Here is a 26,888-nt window from a genome sequence, read left to right as displayed (position 1 = left end):
ATTTCATATATTGTTAAATCCGTTGCCTATGGTGGCTAAATTAAGCCATTTCGCGTCTTTGCCCCAGAAAATTAGTCAACTATCGTGTCTTCGCCTATCATGTTAATGCAAAAACACGACGACACGACAATATATGGCGCCGATAAGAAGATTTCTGCCCGCCGACACGATAATTCTACAGAAGAAGATCTCGCTTAAAACGTTTAATGTATACCGACTTCATGTCGGCGCCCTCGAAAGTCGAAGGCAAAATTTTGACAAGTGAACATATTATCTTCGCCTTCAACTTTTGAGGTTCGAAGACACGAAATCAAGAAATGGCAGAAATCAGCCACCCTAGTTGTCCAGTGATTAGCTATTAGTAAGTGATGTTTCATCAACACATCAAGTAAACTTGATACCTAGCTGTCTTGTATACAGTTAATTGTTTTTATTTAAGCATAAAATGGAAACACTCTGAAGCAACAATTTTCAACAACAGCGACAATAAAAATGACTTAATAAATTTTGAATAATCTTAATCGTTTTTGAATAAGAAGTGTCTAAACCTCATACATATATTTGAAAAAAATTACTCTTTTCTTGTGACATGCAACTGATCTGATGCCCGGGGAACAAAAAACTTACTTTGACATTGCCTATTATCCGGTTTTCCAGTATAGACATTGAATCCTGGTTTAGTTCTAATGTACTCTTCGACACAATAATCACATCGGTAATCGCTCCAGGTTGAACAGACGGCCTTGTTACAGTTTGGTGGTTTGAAACACGCTTTAAAAAATAAACACAATGTTTGCTATGATAGTTTTTTCTATATATTAAATGATAAACGTAAATAGGGAGTAATGTCTAAAATTGCTCAGACAAACATTGTCACTTTGAAGAAATCTTCTAATGGTCGCTGATATTTTCTTTCGATAAAACATTCACTGCTAATTTTGGTAAATAATCTGCCGACGTGTTTATTATTATTAACACATTACAAAACTCCACAAGAAAAAAGACCTTGTTTACAAAGAGTTCTTTGTTTTAGATACGAGTTTACAGTGATAGTTGCACATTTTCTTCGCAAAAGAACGTGTCTATTTAAAAAAAAAATACATGCCCTTTACATAGAGGTTAAATAAATGAGGTTGAATAAATGCAGGTGCTATACTTATTTTTTTTTTATAAACGAGTTGACTACAATCATACAATGCTAGCCACTAGTGAGCGTAATATTGTTTTACTCTTTGAATAAATTTAGTAATGCACAATTCAATTTATCAAATAGCCAAGACAATAGAGCGGTTCATTCATTGTTTATTTACTCGCATTTAGTAAAACATTAACATAAGCTCGCATTTATTTTGTGTTTGAATAACGAAAAAAACCGTCCCATTCCGACATAATTAAACTGGTGTAATACTGCGCAGTAGGTTATGTGATATACAAACTTCTGGAACTCGTCCGTAATATTACCTTTGCAATATCCGTTGCTATAGGTCACTGGAAAGTATCCTTCGTTACAATTTCGGCATCGCGATGGGGCATAGCATGTTCCACCACTATTTCGCACAACTTTTCCATCTTTGTATTTCACTTCCCCTTCATTTATTCTATTGCAAGTGTCTGAACCGTAGCCTCGGTTACAGAGTGCTGAAAAAGTATGTTATCAAAATGAACGGAAGTACTTTATCCTACCCAACTTTTATGGAGATCACAGATATTTCATTTCTATCCGATCTCTTAGTTTTTTTGAAGAGGTCATCGTTTGTGAAATTTAATTTTTTTTATTGTCCATCAAATTTGCTCTCAAAGTGAAATGTGTAATACGTAATACAGCGTTGACCGTTTTAGATTCAACATTAGACATAACTATGTTCCAGAACAAATACATATAAATCATTTAGTTAAAATATGCAATCTAAGTGTAAATTGTCATTTTATTAATGAGAAATTGTAATGTAATTTCTGACTCTGACAGACTTACGTAAATTGCATCTGAACAACGAAAACCTCGATGTCGAGCTACTTCTCCATCCGCTACAACATCGGCTGCTTTGTGAATACCTTTTAAAACAATAATTGAAAATCAGAGCAATGACAGAGTATAAGACAAACTAGCTTAAATGGATACACAAAACAGTTGTAATACATTGACGAGTACATTTGAAAAAAATTCTTTCACAATAAATTATTACTAAAGCTTCTGTTATGATGTCAGTATAAGTAAGGCCTAAACGTAGCCAGCGTAGTAGAGATACATTTCACCCTCTTCGGGAAAATAATAATAATAATAATAATAATAATAATAATAATAATAATAATAATGATGATGATTATAATAATCATAATGATGATGATGTTGATGATGATCATAAAAATAATAATGGTGATAATAATAATAAAAATAGTAATAATAACAATGATAATAATAATAATAATGATGATGATAATGATGATGATGATGATGATGATGATAATAACAATAACAATTACAATTACAGTAATAATAATAATAATAATAATAACTATCATAATCAATTTGATAAAACACTCTACGCTATAATAGTAAAATAGATAACCAATAAAGATTAACAGTTTCTTCTCGTTCTTGATTCTATTTTCGACTTGACTTAAAGTTGGATTCATTTTATTACTAACCGAATTAGAAATACCCTGAACATAACAGAACATATTTTCACGAAATATATACCCAAATAACTTTGTTTACAAAGTGTGTTGTATTCAATAGTTTTTTATTCATTAACTGGTCAGATATTACCAAAACTGAATTATAGTGACTCAATAAAAATCTTCATTGATTGTGTGTGTATGGAACAGGGCATATTTTCATGTCAATCTCAGTTTCAAACAGTACGATACGACTTATTTATCAACATTTAAGATAATTTCACCAAAAGATAGAATATAAAGAAGTGAAAATAATGAAGAAGAAAAAACGTAATATAAAAAGTTATTACACAGTTTTGCATCCCCACCATCCGAACCAGCCATCACATGTTTCTGTGGATGTCCTATAATATTCTACGCAAGATGCATCTGCGTAACTGAAAGAAACAAATTTTAGACTATAAATACTCCATAGCATACGTAATGCCCTCACAGTCCTTTCACAGCTTTAGCAAAGATCTAACTAATTGTTTTACAGACAAGGAAATGGAAGAGGTAAATTAGATGTGTGTGTGTAAATGTGTGAATGCAAGTAAGTTACAAACCGCATCCGGAAAACGGTGTTTCTGTGAAAGATTTACGCAAATACTAGTAATATAAATAAATATTTATAATATTTAAAGGAGCTCCTCTGAGGTCTAAAATTCTAAACACTTTTAAATTGAAATTGTTACTTAGACCAAGTCAAGCACTTAAAACACAAAAACTATGCAATGAAATAAAAAAAAATGATCAGAAAAGAATACATAATCAATTTTTGTGCGATTCTTAGTCTGATTTGAGTGAATGACGGTTCTTGAAAAGTAAATTGAGGGAATGTTTGTTCATTTGCTGACAAGTTATTGGTCTACACCAATATCAACTGAACACAAATCTCGGAAAAATACTACAAGTCGCGTCAGGTCTAAAAGTCTCAGTGGAGTCCCTTTAATACAAGAGTTTGATATCATCACGCGATTTCCCGGCCGGCGCCCGTAAATAGGGTTTTCGCCCGTCTAACATGGTCTAAAAAAACAAAACGGGATAGTTTGGTGCTAACAAAATTTACTTCACCCTTCTTTAGATACAACTTTCCCTATATATGTATTGCATGGCTAAATCAAATATACAAACACTTTTGAAAACCATATAGACACACGATTTGTTTTCCATTTACTTTAACTATTTGTTTTGGATATAATGAATTTCTCTTTTTATTTTTTACTCGATATAATTATCATCCTGAAAAAAGTATAAATTTCAGAATATGTTAAAGTTCTAAGTTTAAAAAAATGAAATGCAAAATAAAAGTACAACTTATAATAAAACGAAAAAATAACAACAACAAAAAAACAATAGCAACAGCATATATTACCTGAAACAAACCGAAAACAAAAGCAATTGTAAAACGACGGCATCCATTGCTCGTGTAACTATATTATTGCTTCTATTTAAGTGTCCATCGTCCACCTAAAACAATTTATTCCAATGCAGAAATACAATTCAAGGCCCAGTTATAGGAATGTAGACATTATATCAAGTTTAACATTAAAACGTTTAGTAGCAAAGATATCGATTGGCCAATATATTTTACCCAATAAAAGCAGAGGCAAAAGCACCTCCCGTTGCGATAAAAGATTATAATTCTTATTCTTGCGCAAAGGAAGAAATGACGGCATAGAAGTAAGTCTATTTTTCTACAATCATTCTTTAAATAAAATAAATTTATTAAAATCGCTATCAAATATTAAACAAATATATCATAGTTTAATACTTTATAGTTGAAAAATAAATTTTTGGGGTTTGAATATTTGTTCTTTTAAATACAATAAAATATGATTGTAATAAATTTGTTACATTTCCTGTATTTGAGTCTTCGTATTTTATTTTACTTGGTATTCAAGGTTCATTTCAATAGTTTAACTAAATTGTCGGGTTATTGGGCAATAACAATAATTTAATAGTTAAAACTTCTTGTGATGTTGATAGTAAAATCTGTGATATGTGTATTGTAACTTGGCAGAGGCATTGTCTTTACAAATGTGTGTATCATTTGGGTACTAAATGTTAACTACGGAGATGATACGTAATTTAAGGTAGACCATGGGTAATGCGTTACCTCCACTTTGAAGAGTATTCAAATAGGCTAAAATCGCTTGCAAACTACATTGAAATTGAGGGGCGTGGGTTCAAACCCCCAGAAGGGGCAACTTTTTTTTCTTTTTAACATTATTTATGTACGTTTTTGATCCCTTATGGAAGAAAAAAAGGTTTGATTTAAATTGTATAATTATTGTAAGTATTTATTTGCTAAATAATGACAAAATTTATAGCAAATATGATACCAGATATTTTCATAGTTTAATAAAATAAAAACTACACGGTAAAAGTATTTTATATTTCGCGTGATCAACCAATATACCTTTAAGAAAATTTAGGCAGACTTTGAAAACAGTCCCTTATTATGGTAAATTTTAGGAATATTTTGAATAAGGCATTTTAGATAGGGAAATGGTAAAATTAGTGTTTAAAGTGGGTGGGGTAGGGTAACATTTTTATACATATTAAGAACATTTTGTTTAGAAACAAACATTTTGCTTGTGTAATTTTTTACCTGAATGTTATTATTTAAATTTGTTTCTTAACAATGGGTAATAGAAAAACATTTTTTATAATGATGATATTACATATTATTTAGAGTTTCCTCATTTCTGAAAATAAACACTTCTAATGGCAAAGTCTTAGTTCAGAAATATATCCATAACTCATAAACCACACGGTAAATTTTATTTAAAGTTTGCATACAGGTGACCTTGAAGACATATAACTGTCTTATGTTGTCAATTTTACAGTTCCTCATGGTTCCCATTACCCATGGTCTACCTTAATTATATTGTTTGAATAAATTGACTTAAATACATTTTTATTTTAAATTCCCTTTGATAATAAAATTCGGACTCCAAAATAAAAATTGTGCAAAAGGTAATTTAACTTAAATTAACCGGTAAAAACTTTCCCTTCACTGGTTAAAGTGTTTAAGGTGTGGGCCCATCCATTTTTTTAAAGGGTTTTAAGTTGAATACGATGAAACTTTAAATGTTTAAATACCCTTTTATTATATTTTGCGAAACTTCCCCATTATAATTTTAGTGGCCACTTTACTTTTTTAATGTTAAGTTTAATGAAGAAATAAAAAATTATTCAAGTTTAAAATAAAGAAGTTTGTTGACTTTTAAAAAAATAAATTTTATTCTTTTAATGCTGCATAAAAATAATTTTTAAAAAAATTTAATTTTAGTTTTTAAATTTTTTATGGTTTATCCCATCGTTTTTTGGCTAGTCCATTGGAAAAATTATAAAAAAAAAGTTTTTAATATGTTTATCTTTTATAGCGCATTGCATAAATTTGTTTTTTAAAAGGAAAACCTTAGGGAAAAAACCTTAAACAAAATTAATTGGGTTTTTGGGTAATTTTCCCAAAAAAAAAGAAAAAAGATTGATGTGTTTTTAATAATTGTCATAATTTTTACATTAAAGGGGCCTTTTTGGTTTGTGTTTGTCCTTTTTTTGCGAAACTGATAAATTAGGGGTGGGGCAAATAAACGATGTGGCTTTTTTTAAAGTCAGGTTGTAATTGTTCTGATATGTAGATAAAAAAATTCTTATTTTTTTAAATTTTGAGTTAGACTTTAATCAAGAGGGGGTATTTAGGGTCTTTTTTTTAAAAAATTTATGGATAAAAAGGTACTCATTGATTTCAATAGTTATTATTTGATATTTATCAACTTGCATCGAATCAAATCCGCATCGTTATTATATAAATAAAGTGAAAAATAGAGTTTAGGCGAAATTTTTTGTAAAATCCAAACAATGTTCGCTAAAAAGACGCAAAAAAAAAACCGGCAAAAATTGAAACTTTTGTAAGATCGGTTTGATTCAGTCTGTTCATAGACGGTACTTGAAAGTTCAAGAAACCGTCCTTGCCCCTAGCACGGCTTAATCAGAATTCAATATTTAACATTAAATATTTAAACAAACGAATTTAGAAATACCGTCAGATGTGTTCGTGTGGCAGTTATCAAGTAATCTTTATTGTGACACATCAGTGCAAATTCCATAAAAAAAAGTTTGGACAATTGTTGTTAAAATGCGTTTCTTTTTTTTCCAGACTGTTGTAGCTGGAATCATGACATCAACAGATCGCGGATTCGCCTTGTGCTTGGGGTCTGCCTAGTCTGCAACAGTTTTTGTTCACCTTTTAAAATCGTCTTTATAAATTATGCCCGGGGTTTTGAAATATCTGTAACAATCTCAATTCTGTCATTGGAGCTTCGGGGAGTTAAACATTTTTCTCTCTAAGGGGGAACAGGAAAACTTAATTGATTAATTTATTGAACATATAAACAAGAACGTAGAAAGTGGGATGAACCATTACACTAAGGTCATAACAATGGCCGTGGGCGTTCATTAGTGGTTCAAATAAAACACTTTTGAACTCTGTTAAAAGGTTAAACATAGGTTATTCAAGTGTAAAAATGACTCTATTTTAAAGGGGTTAAAAAACGCGCTTTTTAAAGTGAATATGGATAATTGAATACTTTAAATGTAGAATTCATTGCAACTCGTTGAAAAAAAATTTAAAATATGATTTTATTGAACTCGTTTTATAATTTTAGTATCAAGCCTCAGTTATTCAATGTCTTCTTTTAGCCTGATATATCCTTCGATGAATGCTATGCCAAGATTACTTCTATAACTGTTACAAATGAGCCAAGTTGTTTATTTCATACTCTTGTAGATATAGAATGGGTATAGGTACAATAGTCATTTATTTTCAATCATAACTATTTTATTTTTTAATTAAGAATGAGCGCAAGGAAACACGCAATTGCAAAGCTTTTCTCCGGCGAGGAAACTATTACCCAAAGGGACACATATCACCTTAAACTTTAAATAAATTATATAAAGACGTAATAAGTAGCGCAATTGTTACTTGAACTCAAATGAAATACGTTGATAAAAACACTGTGAATTCAGTTTAATAATTTATCTAAAACCTAATCTACATATCTATCAAATATAAAATGGGTTGAAAAATAAGTAAATGACCATCGAAATGCTAGAAACGTTTTTATTTTTTTATTCAGATTTGGGTTGTGAAATAGGGAGAAAGGATGATCCAAAGAGTTGCTCCTTAGATTGTTAACAGTGGAAACTGACTTTAGCCCAAAAGGACTCCTGGTTAGTGATTACTTTTGACCTATGATTAAAAATGTTTTGTTTAATTCGGATTTATCAAATATCCTATAATGTCATTTTCGAAAAAAAATATGTGGGGGTTTTTTTCCCGTCTTATAGGTAGGTTCAAACACACTTTTATGTAATAAGTTCAAAGGTTTTAATACTGTTTACAATAGAGTGATAAATGCGGGTGTGGTATATTTCCGTTTAATCACTGCACCGGGCAAATGTAACTGGTAAATTTTGTATTTTGTCGGTCCCGGATTTAAATAGAAATTTCTTAAATAGTCTTAATTCTGGTGTAACTGTTTTCTATACAATTAGAAAATAAGATTTTCCCCCGTAAAGAATGAAAAATGATGTTCACCAACTTTTTTTTATGCTATCTTGTTTTTAGATGTAAACGCTTTTTCATTGGATTTGTATTTTTTTGTTTTGATAGAGGCAGACAATCAATCAGGTCAACTTCTCCAAAATGGTAAGTTTATTTTAAAAAAGTTTGGTAAAAATAGTAGGCCATAATGAATTCAAATTCAAAATACGTATTCTTTTTAATCGGTATCAACACTATTACACGACAAAATTACAAAATTTTGTTATAATATTTGAAACTTATGAAATGATTTTGAAAGTCTTACCTTTCTATCATCATGACTTATTTTGTGTGTGTAATGCATGGTCATTTGGTGTGTAGTAAATATTTGTTTTTACCACCTCACCATTACTTAGCAGTAGTTAAATAATTTACATAGAATATAGATTTCATTTTGGAGCACCGAAAATGTGTTTTTACCAGACTTACCCAGCATGCAACAGAAATAACGAGAATTTGAAAAACGTGAGAAGAGATTTTATTTTACCGAAAAGGACAGCCTTACAAACGAAAAGTGCCGACACTGACTGCAACAGTAATAATGAACGATTTGTTTTGTTAAGTCTTTGCCATTCTGTGAATATGATTTCATGATCATAGTTTTGTCTGATTCAGGTTCTCCTTTGAGATCAGCCATCGAGGTGAAATCAGAAAGGTTTATCACCCGGCTGACGAGGACGATGAAGTTCTTATAATGAAGAAAGGCTTTGCTGGAATGCTGTCAGCTAAAAGCTTCATCATCGTAATGAGGTAGTAAATTAATAAGCAATTTGCCATGTTTTAAAATTGTTAACTAACTAACAGGGAGATTGTTATTTTACTAATTATTTCACTTTTATCAATACAAACTTAAAATTCATAATGACGGTTTATATCAGTCTACAGACTGTTACAAATGCCGTTTTTACAATTAAAACAACACCGGGCTGCGTTTCATAGAAAGTCCTAAGTGTATTCCTAAAGTCAATGACTTTTCAATATAGGACTGACTTTAAGACGATCAATAAGTATTTTATCTTAAGTAAAAAGTTTTAGACTTTGTTTTCATTTAGTTCCCCAGACAAAAAGTTAAAATACAAGGGTCACGCGCTTTCAATCCAAAATAAGTAAATAATGTTTTTCATTCTGCATTGCTAGTTTCCAAAATCAAAGAGTCAAACATAAGAGTCTTTTAATTTAAAGGGAAAATTTTTTTGAAAAAAAAAGGGTTAAATTTTTAAAAGTCCAAATATTTTTTTTTTCAGATTGAGAAATGAAGGAAACAAAAAGGGCCCGGGGGTTTATAAGCCCAGATAAAATTTGGGAGAGAAGGTAAATAAAAGAACCCCTTTGACTTTTGGCTTTTTTTTTTTTAAATCCCTTAAATTTAAATTTTTAAAAAAATAAAATGCAAAAACCCATAGCGTTTGTTTTCTAATTTAAATGAAAACAAAAATTAAGAGAAAAGCACATAAAAGTTTCATTATTGATTTTTTGGGGTTTAAAAATTTTAGAGGGTTTGCTAAAAATTGTTTATATCCGATAAACCTTTTTGAAAAGAAAACTGGGAAAAAATTTTTTCCCCTGTAAAAAAATCTTATACTTTTTTGTGGGGGTGCTTTTTGGGGACACGTTTTTTTTTAAATTTTTCATGGGCAATTTCATGTTTGTTGTATTTCATAAGTAATATATGATATAAAAATATAAATACTTTAGTAAAAATATCCAATAAATAAACATAAATCATTTGATAGATTGAAGTATGTAATCCTTTGCTTTCACGAAAATTATAATTATAGTTTTTCTTTGTTTCAGTTTTTGTGAAATGTTTTCAATGAATATAAATTGTTTTTTTTTTTTTAAATTAAACATTGTCTAAAATTATAATGTAATTTCACGACATTTAGGATTCTGCTCAAACTGTCTCAAACAGTCTCTTCTTAATTGCACCAGGTTTTGGTGTTATATTCTTCACAAGTGTTAGTCTATATATTCACAATTAAGTTTATATGTATATTCAGGTCAGCATGAATGCTTCATACATGTCCGTAAAACTTCAAAGGGGTAATGAATATATAAAGACAAGAAATTCTACACAGATTCAAGCCGTAAATGGGAAACGGAAGTAATGCAAAGGTATAATGTAATGATAATGAAAGTTTATTAAATGTTATGTAATTTGTTGACGAAGAAATGATCACGTCGCACTACAAACAAACTGAATTACGAGTATATGTACAATCAAATTGTTAGTAAAGACCAATGCAAACTTTATTTATTTTAAAGCGCAAGTTTTTTTTCCGTTTGATCAACTGTTGATATTTCTATAGATATTACTTCGTGTTGTTATATATACTCAACATCACTAATTCCGCATCATCACTTATTTCACGGTAATGGCATATTTTCATGTGAAGTCATAATTGACATATTTTATTTAAGCACCTAAACAACAAAGTTTTTGTGCAAAATATTTAAATCTATAGATTTTTACGTGAAACAGAACGACATTTTACAAAGTTCTGCAAAAAGCAACAACAGTCCGTTAAATTTGTGCATACGTCTGAAACAATCATCATTTTCTAAATGTTCTTGTTCATTGAAAAAATTAATTTTGAGGTATAATGTAAAAGTACTTTTAATATTTAAAATTATGCAAAATAACATGTAGAAATTTTAACTGAAACATGCATGAAAAACTGAAATAAAACACCATTACCACGATTTAAATGATGACATACTGTTTTCAAAATGGCCGACATATGGTCTAAATCTGACTTATTATGCCCCCGCCATGTAATGGCCGGGGCATATAGTGTTACCCTGTTCCGTCCTTCCGTCCTTCCGTCATTCCGTCATTCCGTCCTTCCGTCATTCCGTCATTCTGTCATTCCGTCATCATCAGTTTCCGTTCATTATCTTAGTAACGGTTGCACAAATTCAACTCAAATTTGGCATATGGATATGTCATAAGAAAATACAGGTCAAGTTCGAATTTGGTCATGGTTCAGTGATTTTTGGCAGAGTTATGCCCCTTTCGCTTTGAAAATAATATGAAATTTTCAGTTTACGTTAACTATCTCCCCAACTGTCTTTACACATTCAACTCAAATTTGATATTGATATGTCATAAGAAAATACAGGTCAAGATTGAATTTGGTCATGGTTCGATGATTTTTGACAGAGTTATGCCCCTTTCACTTTGTAAATAATATGAAATTTTCAGTTTCCGTTCATTATCTTCCAAACGGTATTACACATTCAACTCAAATTTGACATATGGATATGTCATAAGAAAATACAGGTCAAGATTGAATTTGGTCATGGTTTGATGATTTTTGACATAGTTATGCCCCTTTCACTTTGTAAATAATATGAAATTTTCAGTTTCCGTTCATTATCTTCCCAATGGTATTACACATTCAACTCAAATTTGACATATGGATTTGTCAAAGAAATTGGCAGGTTAATTTTGAAGTTTGTCATGGTTCGATGATTTTTGGCAGAGTTATGCCCCTTTAACTTTGAAAATAATATGAATTTTCAGTTTCTGTTTATTATCTCCCCAACAGTACAACACATTCAACTCAAATTTCACATATGGATATGTTTTTGGCATGCCCAGGCCAAGTTCGAATTTGGTCATGGTTCAATGATTTTTGGCAGAGTAATGCCCCTTTCACTTTGAAAATAATATGAAATTTACAGTTTCTGTTCATTATCTACCCAACAGTGTTACATATTCAACTCAAATTTGACATATGGATATGTCAAAGGAATGGGCAGGTCAAGTTGGAATTTGGTCATGGTTCGATGATTTTTTGGCAGAGTTATGTCCCTTTCACTTTGAAAATAATATAGATACATCTTAGGAATAAGCAGTTTAAGTTTGAATTTGGTCATGGTTCAATGATTTTGGACAAACTTATCTTTCTTGAATATTGGAAAAAATTTGAACTTTCAGTTTCAGCACTCATACTTTTGTGGAAATGTATGTAGCCATTATTTTGGCTACAAATATGAAATATGCTATTTTCAAAAGGTTAAGACTGAATAATTTCAGTGCCTTGAATATTGTATGAAAATGGTTTGTGTAAACGTTGAAAAGTTTCAAGGGCTTTGAACTTAAAATGAAAACAATAATTTGTGCAAACAAATTTGGAACTAAATATTATAACATCTGAAATTTTGGCTGCATGCGGGGGCATCCGTGGCATGATGACACATTTCTAGTTTAAACTGATTTTGACTAAATATATTGTTGTTTCCTTGTGTCATACAGCAGAAAATACCTATATGTTACAGCTTATGACAATTTTTGTACCATAATTTTCATGTGTTGTTTTGTTTCTTGCTTCAAAGCGTTAAGTACCGTGAACCAAGAGGAGCACACTATGGGCAAAAGTATGACTCAAAAACACAATAATAGCTTTTGTGAGCTGTTTTGTATTGATATAAAGTCAATACATTTATCTATTTCGATGACGTTATTTACTACAATATTTATGACTGTTCATAATATATATATATATATATATAATATATATATATATATATATATATATATATATATATATATATATATATTATATATATATATATATATATTACCTATAGAAATGTATTGCAATAGCCTAAATAAATCTTAAAACAAGACCAAGTTTCGTTCAGTAAGGTACAATTGTGACCTGTCAAATATTTTATTTCAGATGTTACATTTTCATGAAGACTTGAACACAATACATAGCGTGATGATAGAAGAGGAAATGAACATTGACTTTTCAACTAAAGCTGGGTATACAAAATTATAGCTCGTATAACACATAATGGAGAATATTTAAAATATATATTTCGATAAATGTTAATTATATTAAGCCTATCAATAAAAAAGAAGCACTGTGAGTTATTGCTTACAATTAAACAGATTTTTTATACAAACATTTACTGTGACTGTTATGCTCATTTAGCTTATTGTTTACTCTTATCCGTGCTTTTATCAGCATTGTTGTACTCTACACATGCTCTAGTTTCAATCCACTTAATTTTGAACTTTGGCTGCTGGACAAATTTCGTTTTCCTCTGATCAGTAAGTCATTCCAAATTATAAAAATGATACCAAAAACAATAGGTACTGGGTAACGCAATGATAGGATACGGTTTGTTTCTTTAGCAACTGTCATTTCTCAAAACGTTCAAAACGTACTAAGAGTTTAGGCAGTAGCACATTTTGTTCATTTCATTTGCTTTTGGATAAAAAATTTCTTTATCTGTATAATTGTGACCACTTCAGATATGATCCTTTTCACGCCATGAGACCAGTACATGCAGTGTCTGGATTTTCTAACATGGGTTCGTATGCTTTAAATGTTTTTTAAATGCTTTTTTTAGGTTTTTATAACTAAGCCTCCTCGAGCAATTTATAAGCTTACCCAAACTTAAACTTTAAATCTTTTTTCGCTTTTTTATGAACTGGAAAGTAGCCGTGCGTTCTTGTCTAGAGCTCCTGAAATTTATAAATTATGTTAAGTATGCAAACAAAAGGTTGATTGATTGTTTTCGAATTGAAATGTGGGATACAGAAAGTGACCCTTGATTAAATAGTAAATTTATACATTTATTAAATAGTTTAGCGCATAAATGATCAATGATTAGTATTATTTTCAGGTAGCTTTTGACGAAGATTATTTACTTTCCTATCTTGTGAAAGCATACTGAATGCTTTTCTTGTTTGTTTCCTCATTTTAACTAGTTAAATGCTTGTTTGGTTTCAATGGACCACATGGAAATGGCGAATGACAAAGAGATTTCTTCCCTCAATTTCGTTAGCAAATTATTTGTCTTTGATTACGGGTTTCTTGTGTTGCATTAGGATGTTTAAGTAAAATTATGATAAAATATAGTTCGGGAAGTTCGGTTATAAACGGGTTGTATTGTCAATGATAAAAAAATTCCGAGAAAAAAAAAATCGAAAAAAACAAAAAACTCCCAAACTTTATCACAGTTAACTATCAAGACCATATAAATCAAAATATTTTTGATGAGCCGTTTCCATTTATTAAAATGGTTTAAAAGTTCAACTTATGAAGTACGTCGCTCTGTCAATTTAAGGCATTTTTTTTCTTAATGCATGACAAAACAAGCTTACTCATAATTTTTTTTCTTTCAAAACATAAACAAACATGTGAGACGTTATCAGGCACCTGGAATGTGTAAATTAATGCTTATGTTATATATGTTTTTCTTTTATTATTTGAAATCTAGACACCACAATTGACATGTTTTCTTACTTCAAAGTTATTTGGATAAATGGGTTGAATTTAAATTAAACACGTTTCGATAAATAAGCTTTTTTGTAATACCAATCTAAACAGGTTTTTATTCATTGTTATTGCTTACTTCTCTCATTTGTTTTCCCAATTAGAAATGTCTTTTTATGCATAATTTAATTTTGCTAAATATCCCTTTGCAGCGCGCATTTATAATACTTTAACTTTAACCAATATTTTCAATTAAAAACTACTTATGATTCAAAAAGGTTAAAATGTTTTGTCTGAACTTGGTCTAAAAAATTCTTAAATTGTGATTAAAAATAAATGAATAAATAAATTAAATATATTAATAAATAAATAAATTTATTTTAAATAAAATAAAATAAAATAAATGAAAATAAAAATAAATGAAAAAAATATATAAATAAAAAATATAAAGAATATTAAGACGGTTTGACATTTTAAGACTTTACATTCATTTATGGCAATGCGATCTGTTAAAGCAATTCAAAATTTCTTATGTCAATGTCTAATCTGAACGTCGTAACAAAATGAATGTTGCGCTGCTGCTGATGATGATGATTGTGGTGATGGGAATGACCATAATTAAATAGAGTTTAGATATTGATGATGATGACAATGATAATTATACATGTCATGATAAAAATAATAGTAAAATGAAGTTTTTGATAATAATGATGATAGTGATGATGACGACAGTGATGATTGTACTTGTAATGATAATAATTATAGTAAAATGAAGTTTATGATATATATGATGATAGTGGTGATGATGACAATGATAATTATACATGTAATAATAATAGTGATAATAAAATGAAATTTATGATAATAATGATGATGATGACAATGATAATTATACATGTAATGATAATAATGATAGAAAAATGAAGTTTATGATAACAATGTTGATAGTGATGATGATGACAATGATAATTATACATGTAATGATAATAATGATAGTAAAATGAAGTTTATGATAATAATGATGATAGTGATGATGACGACAATGTTTATTATACATGTAATGATAATTACGATAGTAAAATGAAGTTTATGATAATAAAAATGATTGCGATGATGACGACAATGATAATTATACATGTAATGATAATAATGATAATAAAATGAAGTTTATGATAATAATGATGATAATTATGATGATGACAATGATAATTATACATGTAATTATAATAATGATAGAAAAATGGAGTTTATGATAATGATGATGATAATGATGATGATAATTAACCATGTTATGATAACAATAATAATTAAACGAAGTTCATGATTATGATGATAATTGTGATAATGCTTATAATAAACAACTATGAGCAATCCAATCATATATTTTGAAAGTTTCCGCCTCGAAATGATAAGACTTTTAATTCGTAAAACACACGAATGAAAATTAAAATTGTTTGTTTTAAATGTAACGGAATTATATAGTTTGACTGTATGTGTACTCATAGGTTTTCCAACGGTAACAGCCAGTTCTAAAGACAAACTAGAGTTTTTCAAGAAAAGAGATTTTACAGTTCAGTTTGAGAAGCCAATTGGTATTGAATCATCAAGTATCCATCATACGAAAAAGGTATGTTGAGTTTTAAAATTTTTAACAACAACAACAACAACAACAACACCACATACTCATTTTACACCAATTTGTAAATGGTATTCATAAGATCTATAATGACTTATTCTTTTGAATTTATGACAAAGAAATCACATATTTAGATACTAGGAAAAAGGAATAATCCGGTTACATTTATAGATGTGCTCTACTCCATTTCTGTTAACGTATACCGTAGGCATAGCTTATAACTTTTTCAGACAAGAATAAAGTATATACGAGATCGCATTCATAACGGAAGACTAACAACTTTTCATTGTATTTCTTTCTATTATTGCAGATTAAAAAGCGAGCAATTTACCAAACACAAACTGAAGTTAAACTTGCAAAAACATATATTGCGGGAAATCTCACGTGCATTCGTCATCAACCAGAAAGAGGTCAGAATCTTAAAATTAATCATAACTGCTTGCTATCGTTCAGAAAACTCGATTACACTACTAAGATAAGTGAAATAATCTTTTTTTTTCTTCAAACTTGCCAAAAATGTCGGTTTGACTGATTGATATTAAACAATTTTGCACTGAAAACATGTCTACCGTTTAGCGGCACCGTTTATAAATTAACACTGTTTTATCACACGAACCTTTAAACATTATTCAAATATACAAATCTTGTTTAAATTAAGTGATAAGATTGAATTGGTAAACAATACATATATTTAAACTACAGCTGAAAGCACGTTTATTTTTCTGTTTGCTTTAAAGGCTCACCTCAACTTGGTAAATGTTTTCACATGCTTACAAGAACTCTTGATCAAATGACAGAGTCGGATGTTGAGCAGATCGCAAATACATACTTTCTGACAGTGTAAGTTGATATATTTATATATGAAACACACATATTATTAAGATACAATTTAAAACATGTAGAAATTTGTTACGTAAGTTACAATAATTTATAGATTGTGTTAAGATAAGTAAACTTTGAAAACCGGATCATGTCATTTATATCACCGGATGTTTGTAAATGTAATAATGACAGGAGATACGATCCAATGGGAATAGAATATACTGTAGTACTTGCTACATAGTAGATTTTTAAAGTAGACTGATTATTTATCAAAATATAATCTGACCATAGCTGAGCTATTTATTTGCTAAATCAAATGAAAATCCTAAAAAAAGACAGCCACACCCTTTAAGCAAAATGTACATGACAATTTTACTTCAGTTTAAATTATTTAGAAATTAGAGAAATGTTATAAACTTGAAACTTGTGACCTCATGATGTAGTGATATCACGATTTAAAATTAATGACTGAATTAAAAATTAAAAATACAGTCTTAAACAAATGACAAAAACATATCAGTTTGTGCGTCTGTGATATATTTGAAACAAATAAATTTAATTCATGTAATGGGAGATAAGTGCAGACCCCTCGTAACAGCAAGCACACATCCGCTTTAATGAGAGGAAAATAAACATTTTTAATCATATATTTTCAATTCCGCTTACAAAACAAGATATTTGACCATTTCCGGTCATTTCACTTTCGAATTCCTGAATTTACTAGTGTCAAATGAAGACATGAAATTGGAAAACCTGTAGGTTCTGTTCAGTTAAACTAGGCAGAAGCCTACCTTTCTCCTATATTGTTTAAAGATTCTCTTTTGCTTACATTTCAGAACACCTAAGAATAAGGACGATAAAAATACAATGGCTGAAGCTCTCATAGCGCTGAACAAACAAGATGTGATCGTGAACAAGATTCTCAACAATCTGCAAACAGACGAGCAGCTCTTGATGAGAGTACTGACTTCATTAACAGCGTTAGACCATGAACCATTTATGGTAAGTGTTATATTTTAAATAATTATTTCCTATTGTCCCTATTCTAAAATGATATAACATTTTTACTTTGCAATTTACACGGGTTTGTTTATATTAGCTCACAGATGAATACATGTTAAATAGTTTTCTGTTTGTATACAATAGTTATCACATCCCGTAGTTATTATAATTCAGTATTAATTTTTATCATACCTTTGTATGGTCTAATTATTGCAGGAGTTACTGACAACTGTTGAGAAATTTTGCTTTAAGGGCAAACGTTCTGAACGTATACTTCTTTCCAAAAATATCCGTCATGTATCTTGTTTAACATTTGGTGGTTTGGTCGGAAGTGTGAAACAGTACGGCAATTCAGAGCACGCAGACAAACTTGTACAATATCTCCATGACGAACTAGGTTTACATGGTAAGTTCAATATAGATTGCATGCTTGTTTTATCTAATCTTGACTTGACTTGCTGATGATTCTACGCACGTGTTAAAAGAAAAAAAATAAGGACTTTTGTGTAAAAGAAGCAAGCTTAAGTAACACAATTCATGATGATATCTTATTTGCTTTTTTCTTTATTACTGTTGTGCTGTATCAAATAGATATTCCCTTTTATATTTTTGTATGAATTGTTCTTGATAAATGCATTTTTGTATTTTCTGATCGCAGATCAGAAAGTGCAATGCTGACATTCAATCTCTGGCATAAAATTTCACGACAAACCTAACAACAAGTAGTTCTCAAAACAGCTTAAAACTAGCGATTTAAATAAAAAAAATATTCTTATTTTATTACAAGTATCCAACAAATTACAACGCATTCAAAGTTTTAAATTAGCGTTGGCTTATAGAATTGTCAATAAATGCACAATCACAAGTTACGCGGATGAATATCATTTTAATCAATGAAAATGCTATGTCGATTTCCGAATACTTCAGAGCGTAGTACACAAATAAATCTGACTGTCGAGTTGTGGAATATATACATGTCGGACTGTTTTTGCGAGAAGATTTTCGCTAAATTATTTACATCAGTGTTAAACAACAGGTTTATCGCAAAATTAATAAGGATTACAAACCCGAAATGGAAATTCTAAATTTAGAATCATTTGATTTTATTCAAGCTTTCTTCGTGTAACTATCCCGTGGTCCAAGGGTAACGCGTTTGTTTAGGCTGCGAGAGGTCTGGGGTTCAAATCCCAGGCGAGGCAACTATTTTTTTAAAGTGTCTGTTTTAAGGAAGTAGCCACGATATGTACGGATAAAGTGTGGCTGTCATAAAAAAATGAACAGAAATGATTTTTTGATGCAACTCTAGTCATGCAAAATTTCGGATGCATCAAACTCAAACTGTTATAGTGAAAAATCTAAACGCAGTCGCTGCATCTCGGTGCCCTGTAAGATGAATGATGGTATATGAAAATAAAATTATACAGGAAAATACATACAGATATACAGTACGATTTAGATTGCAAAGATCAGAAAATACCACAGAGCTTGCAGCCCTTTGATTCTTTTTTTTTTTTAAATCAATGAGTCACTAAAGTACGAAAAGAACGTGTGTACTTTTATTTAGTATTACTGCGAAGTGCAAGCAATTGCGATAATATATTGCATCATTGAATGTATCATATGTTTATATTGTATTGAAGTATGAAAAACTACACCCGTAAGCATTAAATACACCCATAATCAACACTTTATCTGTAACAATTAACCACTTGTGAGGTATTACGGGACCAATGCAAATAAAATGTAAACTTGAGTGTTATATCGGTTAAAAATAACCGAAGAAAATTACATTCCATTCCACAATTGATCAAAGGAAGCAAGTGTTTTTATGCTAATCTCACTAAACATACACATCATCTTAGACGCCTAGTGATAACTATATAAAGAATTAGCACAAAGAATAACGATTCAAAAGTTGTAAGTAAATTGCAACAAAAGTACTGGTTTAGCAAATGAGGGCAAGATTATTATCAGGGCACATAGACGATTGTTTGTAAAGAACAACAACACGGCTGATCAAGAAAATATATTGTGGTTCCTTTCTATCACTTTCTTTCTATCTTTCGACTAAAACAAATCAAATTCACCTAATTTTGTCCTGACTTGCGTCCGCTAGTCGCTTATTAAAAAAAACAAAAAAACAAAAAAAAAACAAAACAGTAGATTCCCTTAAAGGCACTCCACTGAGGTTCGTTTTCACGTCAAATATTATTTCGAGTCTTTTACAATTTGACGTAGATATGAACACTCTGATTTTCAAAAAAAAAGTGGACTAAGAACTGCCCACAAATAATCTCAAGATAATTATGTGAAAATTGCTTTATAATTGTTTGCTTATCTTCCTGTTTTAAAGTGTCAAATTTGATGTGAGAAATTCAAATTTGATGTGTTTAGGCCTTTGGACCTCAAGTGTGTTTCTTGTTTTATTAATTTAGTCTTGTCACGCGTCGTTTTAGTCGCTTGCGAAAAGAACACATAAATTAAGTTTGAACAGCTTGTTGTCTCGTGGCGCTGACAAAGGGTTATATATCACCATCATTTTTGTTATATTGACAATTCTATTTGTCCATTTTTTGGAATTTGACATAATGGTATAGTCATACAACGGCTTCTGATATTTTTTTAATTGTTTCATGTCATGTTGTCGGTAGTTGACTATTTAAGCTCCTGAAATAACCATACGTTTTCTTTATCTTTGTTTTTAGACCATGTTTAATTTCTGTTCAACTTATTTATCATAAGAAACAATGTTTAAATACTTAAAATGCAGAAGAACTGTGTGAATTGCAATATCTTTTCTTACGTCTGTAGTATATTATTTCACATTTACAGATCCATGGTTGTTCAAGATGAAGAGATCAGCAATGTCGGAGATAGAATGTGTAGAGTACGACCATAATAAAGTTGTTCTTCTTGACGCTATCGGCAATGCTGGACTACCCGTGTCGTATGACCATATTGTATCTCATATCAATTCAACAAACTCACAGTGGATCAAACGTACAGGGGTACATGCACTCAGAACGTTCCATGATATAAAAGTAATATCCTCCTTCTAAAATTCCATATCGATTTTAGTTTGTAGATGTTTGCAAACCTCTTTTAAACATTTTACATTTCCCACATTCTGCTATTTTCAGGTCCGAATAATTGACATTGAATGCAGTTATAGGGCAAGGTCTAAGTACTTGAGCTAGATATATTTATGATAACACATTATCAGCTATACCGTTTTCTTAATGATTACATTTTTCTTAGTTCTTTGTGCGTCTTGAATGATTAAAGTACAAATATATATGTTTTACGAACTATTAACTGGTATACATGTAAATATGTGTATCAAAGTTAATGAATGAATTATCGTTCATATTCTGCTGCACTTAGCTCTTATTTCATAGGTCGATAATCAACTGCTTACTATTCAAATCAATTCACAAAAGTGGATTTGCATAACAATTATTTTTGAGGAGATATCTTTACATGGATTACTTTTAACTTGCTATATGCTTTTGGAACAGACATTACAAGAGCTTGAGAAAGTTGCTTTATACGATGATGATGAAACTGTCCGCTATGAAGCACTGCTGCAATACGAAGCGCATCCATTAGCTAACGCAGACACGTACGTAACATGTTTATATGTGTTTTGTAATCTCATGCTCACATTCTGTTTATTCATTACAGTAAGAATTTAGAATTGATAAGCACGTTGCATAATGTTATTTTATGATTGAAAAGTAAGGACTGAAGCACCTGTATTAAATCAGATAGTTAGACGCTTTACTAACAATGTTCCGCCTTATTGTAGTTTACTTAACGTACCGTCTGTACGTGCATGAAACGTTTATTTATTTCACCTTGATATGCATATGATTAAGTAAAGTAAATTAATTTGCATAACGTCCAGGAACAACATGTAGTCATGTTTAGTTACACATGTTAAGTAGCTCTGGATTACATTTCATTCGACGTTATCTTAAAAAGAATCGCTGGAAGATGTTTTGAAAGTAATTTCCTTTTTATAGAACGATACTAACGTTTATGTCTTTTAGCACTGGAGACGGAACCGGACTTGCACACACGGGTGTTGCCAAAAGATCGATTCTAGACCTAAAACTAGCTTTCAGACTTGCAGCACCTGGTGTAGATTGGCGCAAAATGATTGGGTCCGAATCAGTTGGTGCTTCGTTTGGTATCGTCATGGAAAATCTTTTAGATCTGCAGATGTGTATGTATAACTGTAACTTCTTAAACTGTTAATCATTTTACATGCATATCATTTTAGTAGACATTGTACAGCTTGTATATAATAGCTTAAAGTATGCACACTCAAGTACAAAATGCTCTAATATCTATAATGATTACATATCAGATATGCTGGCTAGAGAAAAAAGGTTTGTAAAAAAGAAGACCAAAACAATGGCTAATATATGCAAACTATTTACTTGCCACCGTGAATAACCCATGGGTCGGAACAACATATATCATGTATATTGAATGTAGCATAATGTAAGGAATTGAATGTATTTTCCAATGTCTAACATGTGAATTGTAATTTGCAGCACTGATAAAAGGAAGTATAGATGTAAGAGTTCATGATGAAGCTTACGTTAGAGTACATCTTGGTTACATTGGTATAAGCTTGGATTTTTACCTTGCAAGAATATGTTTCAAAGGCAGTGCAAAGTATGCTCTTAATATCTTAAAGGTAAGTTCTGTAATTAAAGTTTCTCAATTAAGATCTTTTTTCTCTTTAAAATATGTACATATAACAAATAATAAAAAAAACATGTAGTCTTGTTCCAGCAATATGAAAAGTAACCTTTCAAATTAAAACTAGAAAGAAATGTAAAAATAACTTGTTGTTCTAAAACTTAACCTTATATGATTTCTACGTAAATCTATGTTAAGAGGTGACATCAATACTTGCGAAACATTTTTTTAAAATGAAATATGGCGAATTTCAACCATTACTTTTCATATATTCAGAGCTTTCTTTCAGATAAATCTTGTTACATGTAGTAACATTACTTTGAAATGATCAAGAATGGTCTTTTTACAATTTTTCATAATGTAATATAACAGGAACTAGACCCGAAACATGGTTCTGACCTCATCAAACAGTTCACGAGCATTGTTGACAAAGTTGTTGGTGCTATTAAAAACGGAGTAGAGGCGTTTAAGAGAATCATTTCAACAGACTTCTCATTGAAAGACATTGTTGATGATTTCGTCAAGGCGGTGACAGAAATTCCAGAAAAGGTTTTCATTTTAATAGAATATTTATTTTAATGATTTCAATAATTTGATATCTAATCAGTAAGACAATTATACAGGAAATGTTGTAAAAAACTTTCAGAACTCTTCGAAACAGGACATGTTGCAATACTTTAATAAATCAAAGGGCTGCAGGGTCTATGGTATTTTCTGATCTTTGCAATCTAAAGCGTACTGTATATCTGTATGTATTTTCCTGTATAAGTTTATGTTGACATTCATCTTGCAGGGCACCAAGTTGCGGATTTTTTACTGCAACAGTTTGAGTTTGATACATACAAAATGTTGCATAAGCAGAGTTTCTACTTGCATCCTGAAATTATGTTTGTTCATTTGTTTGACATTCACACTTTATCCTTGCATATATCGTGGATAATTCCTTAAGGTTGACCATGGGTAATAGGCACTATATGGAACTGTAAAATTGACAACATAGCACAGTTATGTGTCTTAAAGGTCACCTGTATACCAAATTTAAATAAAATTTACAGTGTGGTTTATGAGTTATGGATACATTTCTGAACTAAAACTTTGCATTTAGAAGGACTTTTTTTCAGAAATGAGGAAACTCCAAATAATCTAGACTCGTCGGACCCATGCTCGCCCAATAAAGGCAATTATTTGATTATTATTTTTAATACACTGTTGACTTAATTAAAAAACTTTTTTACAAATAATGTGATATATCATAGGCATGGTCATAAAATTAATCGGTACGTAATGTGACCCATTTTAAAACATAAAACACTTACATCCGGGTACTGTCTGGCCAGTAAGTCAACACCACCAAATAAATATCATTGTAAAATGTTGAAGGAGGAGACCCATGCTCGCCCACCGGTATATTACGAAAATAAAACGGATATCCCTACCTGGACCTTCATTCATCATATTTATAGACTGCCATTTGTATAATATATAAAGCAGGTATATTAATAATTTTTGCATAGAATTATATTTTTACAGGAGTAAACACTTATTAAGATATAGCTTCCACTATGTACACTTTCATTTTTTCAGAAGATAAGTCATTTGCTTAGGAAGCCAATCCGTGTAACTAAAAAGTTCTGTGACTAAATATCATGTAGATAAAAAAAAAACAATTCAAATTCCTTACAAAAAAGATCTAACGACACCTGATAGACATGAAGCACAATAACAATAAACTTATAATAAGAAACACACGGCGCGTTGTGTCTATTATTTTCAAACAACATAATTATCTCACTCTGCACAGAATCTACAAACACCTTGTGGCGGGGTAACTAAACTTAAATCTGACATCTGGTTTGCACATTAGATGGCAAGCACTCATAGTGGTTACCACTTGTCAACATTTGTCACACCCTTACCCACGAATATTCTCTGTCAAACACCATAACCTTACATTCACAAAACTACTTCATGTCCCAAACTTGCCCTGTTGATGATCATAAATTGCATAGGTTAACAATTTGAGTTCCATTAGTTAATCGTTTAATACCCCAACAAAGTGCACAACAGCATCATTTCTAATGTTCACTTTTTCTCTTTTTCTTTTCAGCGTTCACTGTTGCAAAACAGATCTTGCATTTTTATATGTTTTCCTTTTGGATGCAGACTTTTGCTTGTTAGGAATAGAGAGGTTTCAACTAATATTTGAACTCAGATCCTCAGATATTATAATCCTAGTTTAAACAAGAGCATTTTCCGCTTAGAGTGTCCACAATGTTCAAAACATACAGATTTTACTTTCAATAGGAACAGATTTGGCTGGCTTCAGGTGTTGACTGTTTAGGTTTTGTGTCAGGAATAAGAGCTTTCTAACAGCATTTTCGTTGAAAGGAAATATTCCTGTACATTTAAAAAGCTGATGCTACAGTGCTGCCTAAAAGTTTTATTGAAAGCCTGCCATTAACACCCTCGGGAAAAGATGTCTAGGTAGTGTTTTGATTCCCTAAAAAAAGATAACACCAGCCTGGTGAGAACAAATGTCACAACTTTCTCTCCAAAACCCGTCGAAACTATCCCTGCATCTTGAGGGTCGTGTAAAAAGCACAATCGGGAATATGGACATAATGCTTGAGTAGACTATAAAACTGACGTCACAAGTAACTCGTTCCTACGTGCACACTAACTATCAATGAAGTACTGGATACAAATGAATGGTTCTGCTCATCCCGTTGTCTTAGTATAGCGAAGAAGAAACCAGGGCACGCTATCAGTACACCAAATTATATGGAAACATATAACTCATGTTTCAAACCCAGTGACAATAGACCTACAATGGATAGTATATGCTAACCCAATATATATCAGTATAAGTAACAAAGATGCGTCACAGAAACAATCAGGAAACCCCATACCATCAACAGACCCATTCCGAGGTAGAACACTGAGAAAGAAGCATTCAGGTGGAATAAGTGGTCTGACCTGCTGCTGATATTGCGAAATTATATAAAAAAGAGACCCTAATATAACGCCATGACCAGAAACAGGTACTTCACCATCATTGGATCATGCCATGCCCTGTACCTTATTGCTCACAAAATCCATTAATCTCTTAGGAATTAGCTTAGACCTAAAAAATACCAAACTACAATCGCAAAAATATATATCGCTGGATGGGATCATTACCCAAAAAACCATAAAACATAAAAAGGTTCAAGATTATAGATCAAGAAGTATTATCCTAACACAAGCAAAACCCGTCCAAAAACTACCATACACATTATACCAGTAAACTTTGAGACAAAAAACTGAACTCCTAAGAAATATATTGCACTCAACCCGCAGAGTTGCCTAAATACCAGCGAGCCCTAAATATTAAACCTGTGATAGCTCTGACACAACTCTACAACATAAATCCCCACATAAATTACTCAGAACGGTCCCGATTGTATACATCCACCAACACAATAGACACTACACACCACACCTCTTGTTAGCCAAAATAAACATCAAAAAAGTAGCGGTCCAATTACATTTTTAGATAACCTCCAGTTCTTGTCAGGAAGAAGGAATTACACACAACAATTGAAGCAACAAACTATATGTTGCAACTAATTATAACAACAGTCCAAAATCAAATCTAGCAAGCAAACTAGCTAATCAATGCGACTTAGACCAAATTGGAATGATATAATTTCATACCACAACAACTATACTGTCCATTTATATGAATCCTATTTAGTGTAACTGTAAAACGCGCGTCCATTTAACTCAAAAAAATTTAAGCAGCATATAAATTCCGTAAAGAAACAAATAACTCCCACATCATATTCATAAAAAGCATATAACAATAGAAATTACCTCTCAAATCCTCTCAAAGGAGAATCCATGAATAGAATTTTGTGAACAAACAATAAGAACAATATAAAAACAAATCACCTGATTCACATCCCAACAAAATCGAAAAGGTGATGGAGAAAAAAAAAATTAGATAGTTGTTAGATTCACTAATAAAAGAAGTATTATTCTATGATACTATTATTGATAAAAAAAACACAATATTGTTAAAAAATAGTCAATTATATCTATATCCATTAATGTACCTTATTATAAAAAAGCTTAACAAGATATTCACAAAGTTTAATCTATTAACTATAAGTTCGTTTAATATACTAATCAATGCATGTTAACCCCAAAACAAAACAATAAAAATGCA

The 26,888-nt window shown here is 30.7% G+C and overlaps 2 protein-coding genes across 2 annotated transcripts in view; one reads left to right on the top strand and one right to left on the bottom strand.

Annotated features, from left to right (window-relative positions):
* LOC132734491 (uncharacterized) overlaps positions 1-4,173 on the bottom strand; it is a 34,593-nt gene extending 30,420 nt beyond the window's left edge. Inside the window, exons 1-5 of the mRNA XM_060721235.1 lie at positions 4,031-4,173; positions 2,967-3,053; positions 1,973-2,052; positions 1,462-1,638; positions 628-771 (exon numbers count right to left, since the gene is read on the bottom strand). Coding sequence (XP_060577218.1) covers positions 628-771; positions 1,462-1,638; positions 1,973-2,052; positions 2,967-3,053; positions 4,031-4,077 — 535 coding nt within the window. The 5' untranslated portion in view covers positions 4,078-4,173. The remainder of the gene's footprint in view (positions 1-627; positions 772-1,461; positions 1,639-1,972; positions 2,053-2,966; positions 3,054-4,030) is intronic.
* Positions 4,174-8,080: 3,907 nt separating this feature from the next.
* LOC132734490 (uncharacterized) lies at positions 8,081-23,227 on the top strand (the record flags this gene model as incomplete). Its single annotated transcript, XM_060721234.1, has 14 exons — positions 8,081-8,091; positions 8,885-9,011; positions 12,958-13,043; positions 13,539-13,597; positions 16,011-16,132; positions 16,452-16,551; positions 16,879-16,981; positions 17,800-17,965; positions 18,182-18,371; positions 20,798-21,006; positions 21,484-21,587; positions 22,018-22,193; positions 22,528-22,673; positions 23,051-23,227. Coding segments are annotated over exons 1-14 (1,776 nt in total), but the record flags the coding sequence as incomplete, so codon positions are not given.
* Positions 23,228-26,888: the final 3,661 nt, after the last annotated feature.

Source organism: Ruditapes philippinarum, unplaced genomic scaffold, assembly GCF_026571515.1.
Source record: "Ruditapes philippinarum isolate M1 unplaced genomic scaffold, ASM2657151v2 ctg3440_1_1_1_1, whole genome shotgun sequence".
Lineage (NCBI taxonomy): Eukaryota > Metazoa > Mollusca > Bivalvia > Venerida > Veneridae > Ruditapes > Ruditapes philippinarum.
Note: the sequence above shows the minus strand (reverse complement) of the source record. Positions and strands in the feature narration are given on the sequence as shown.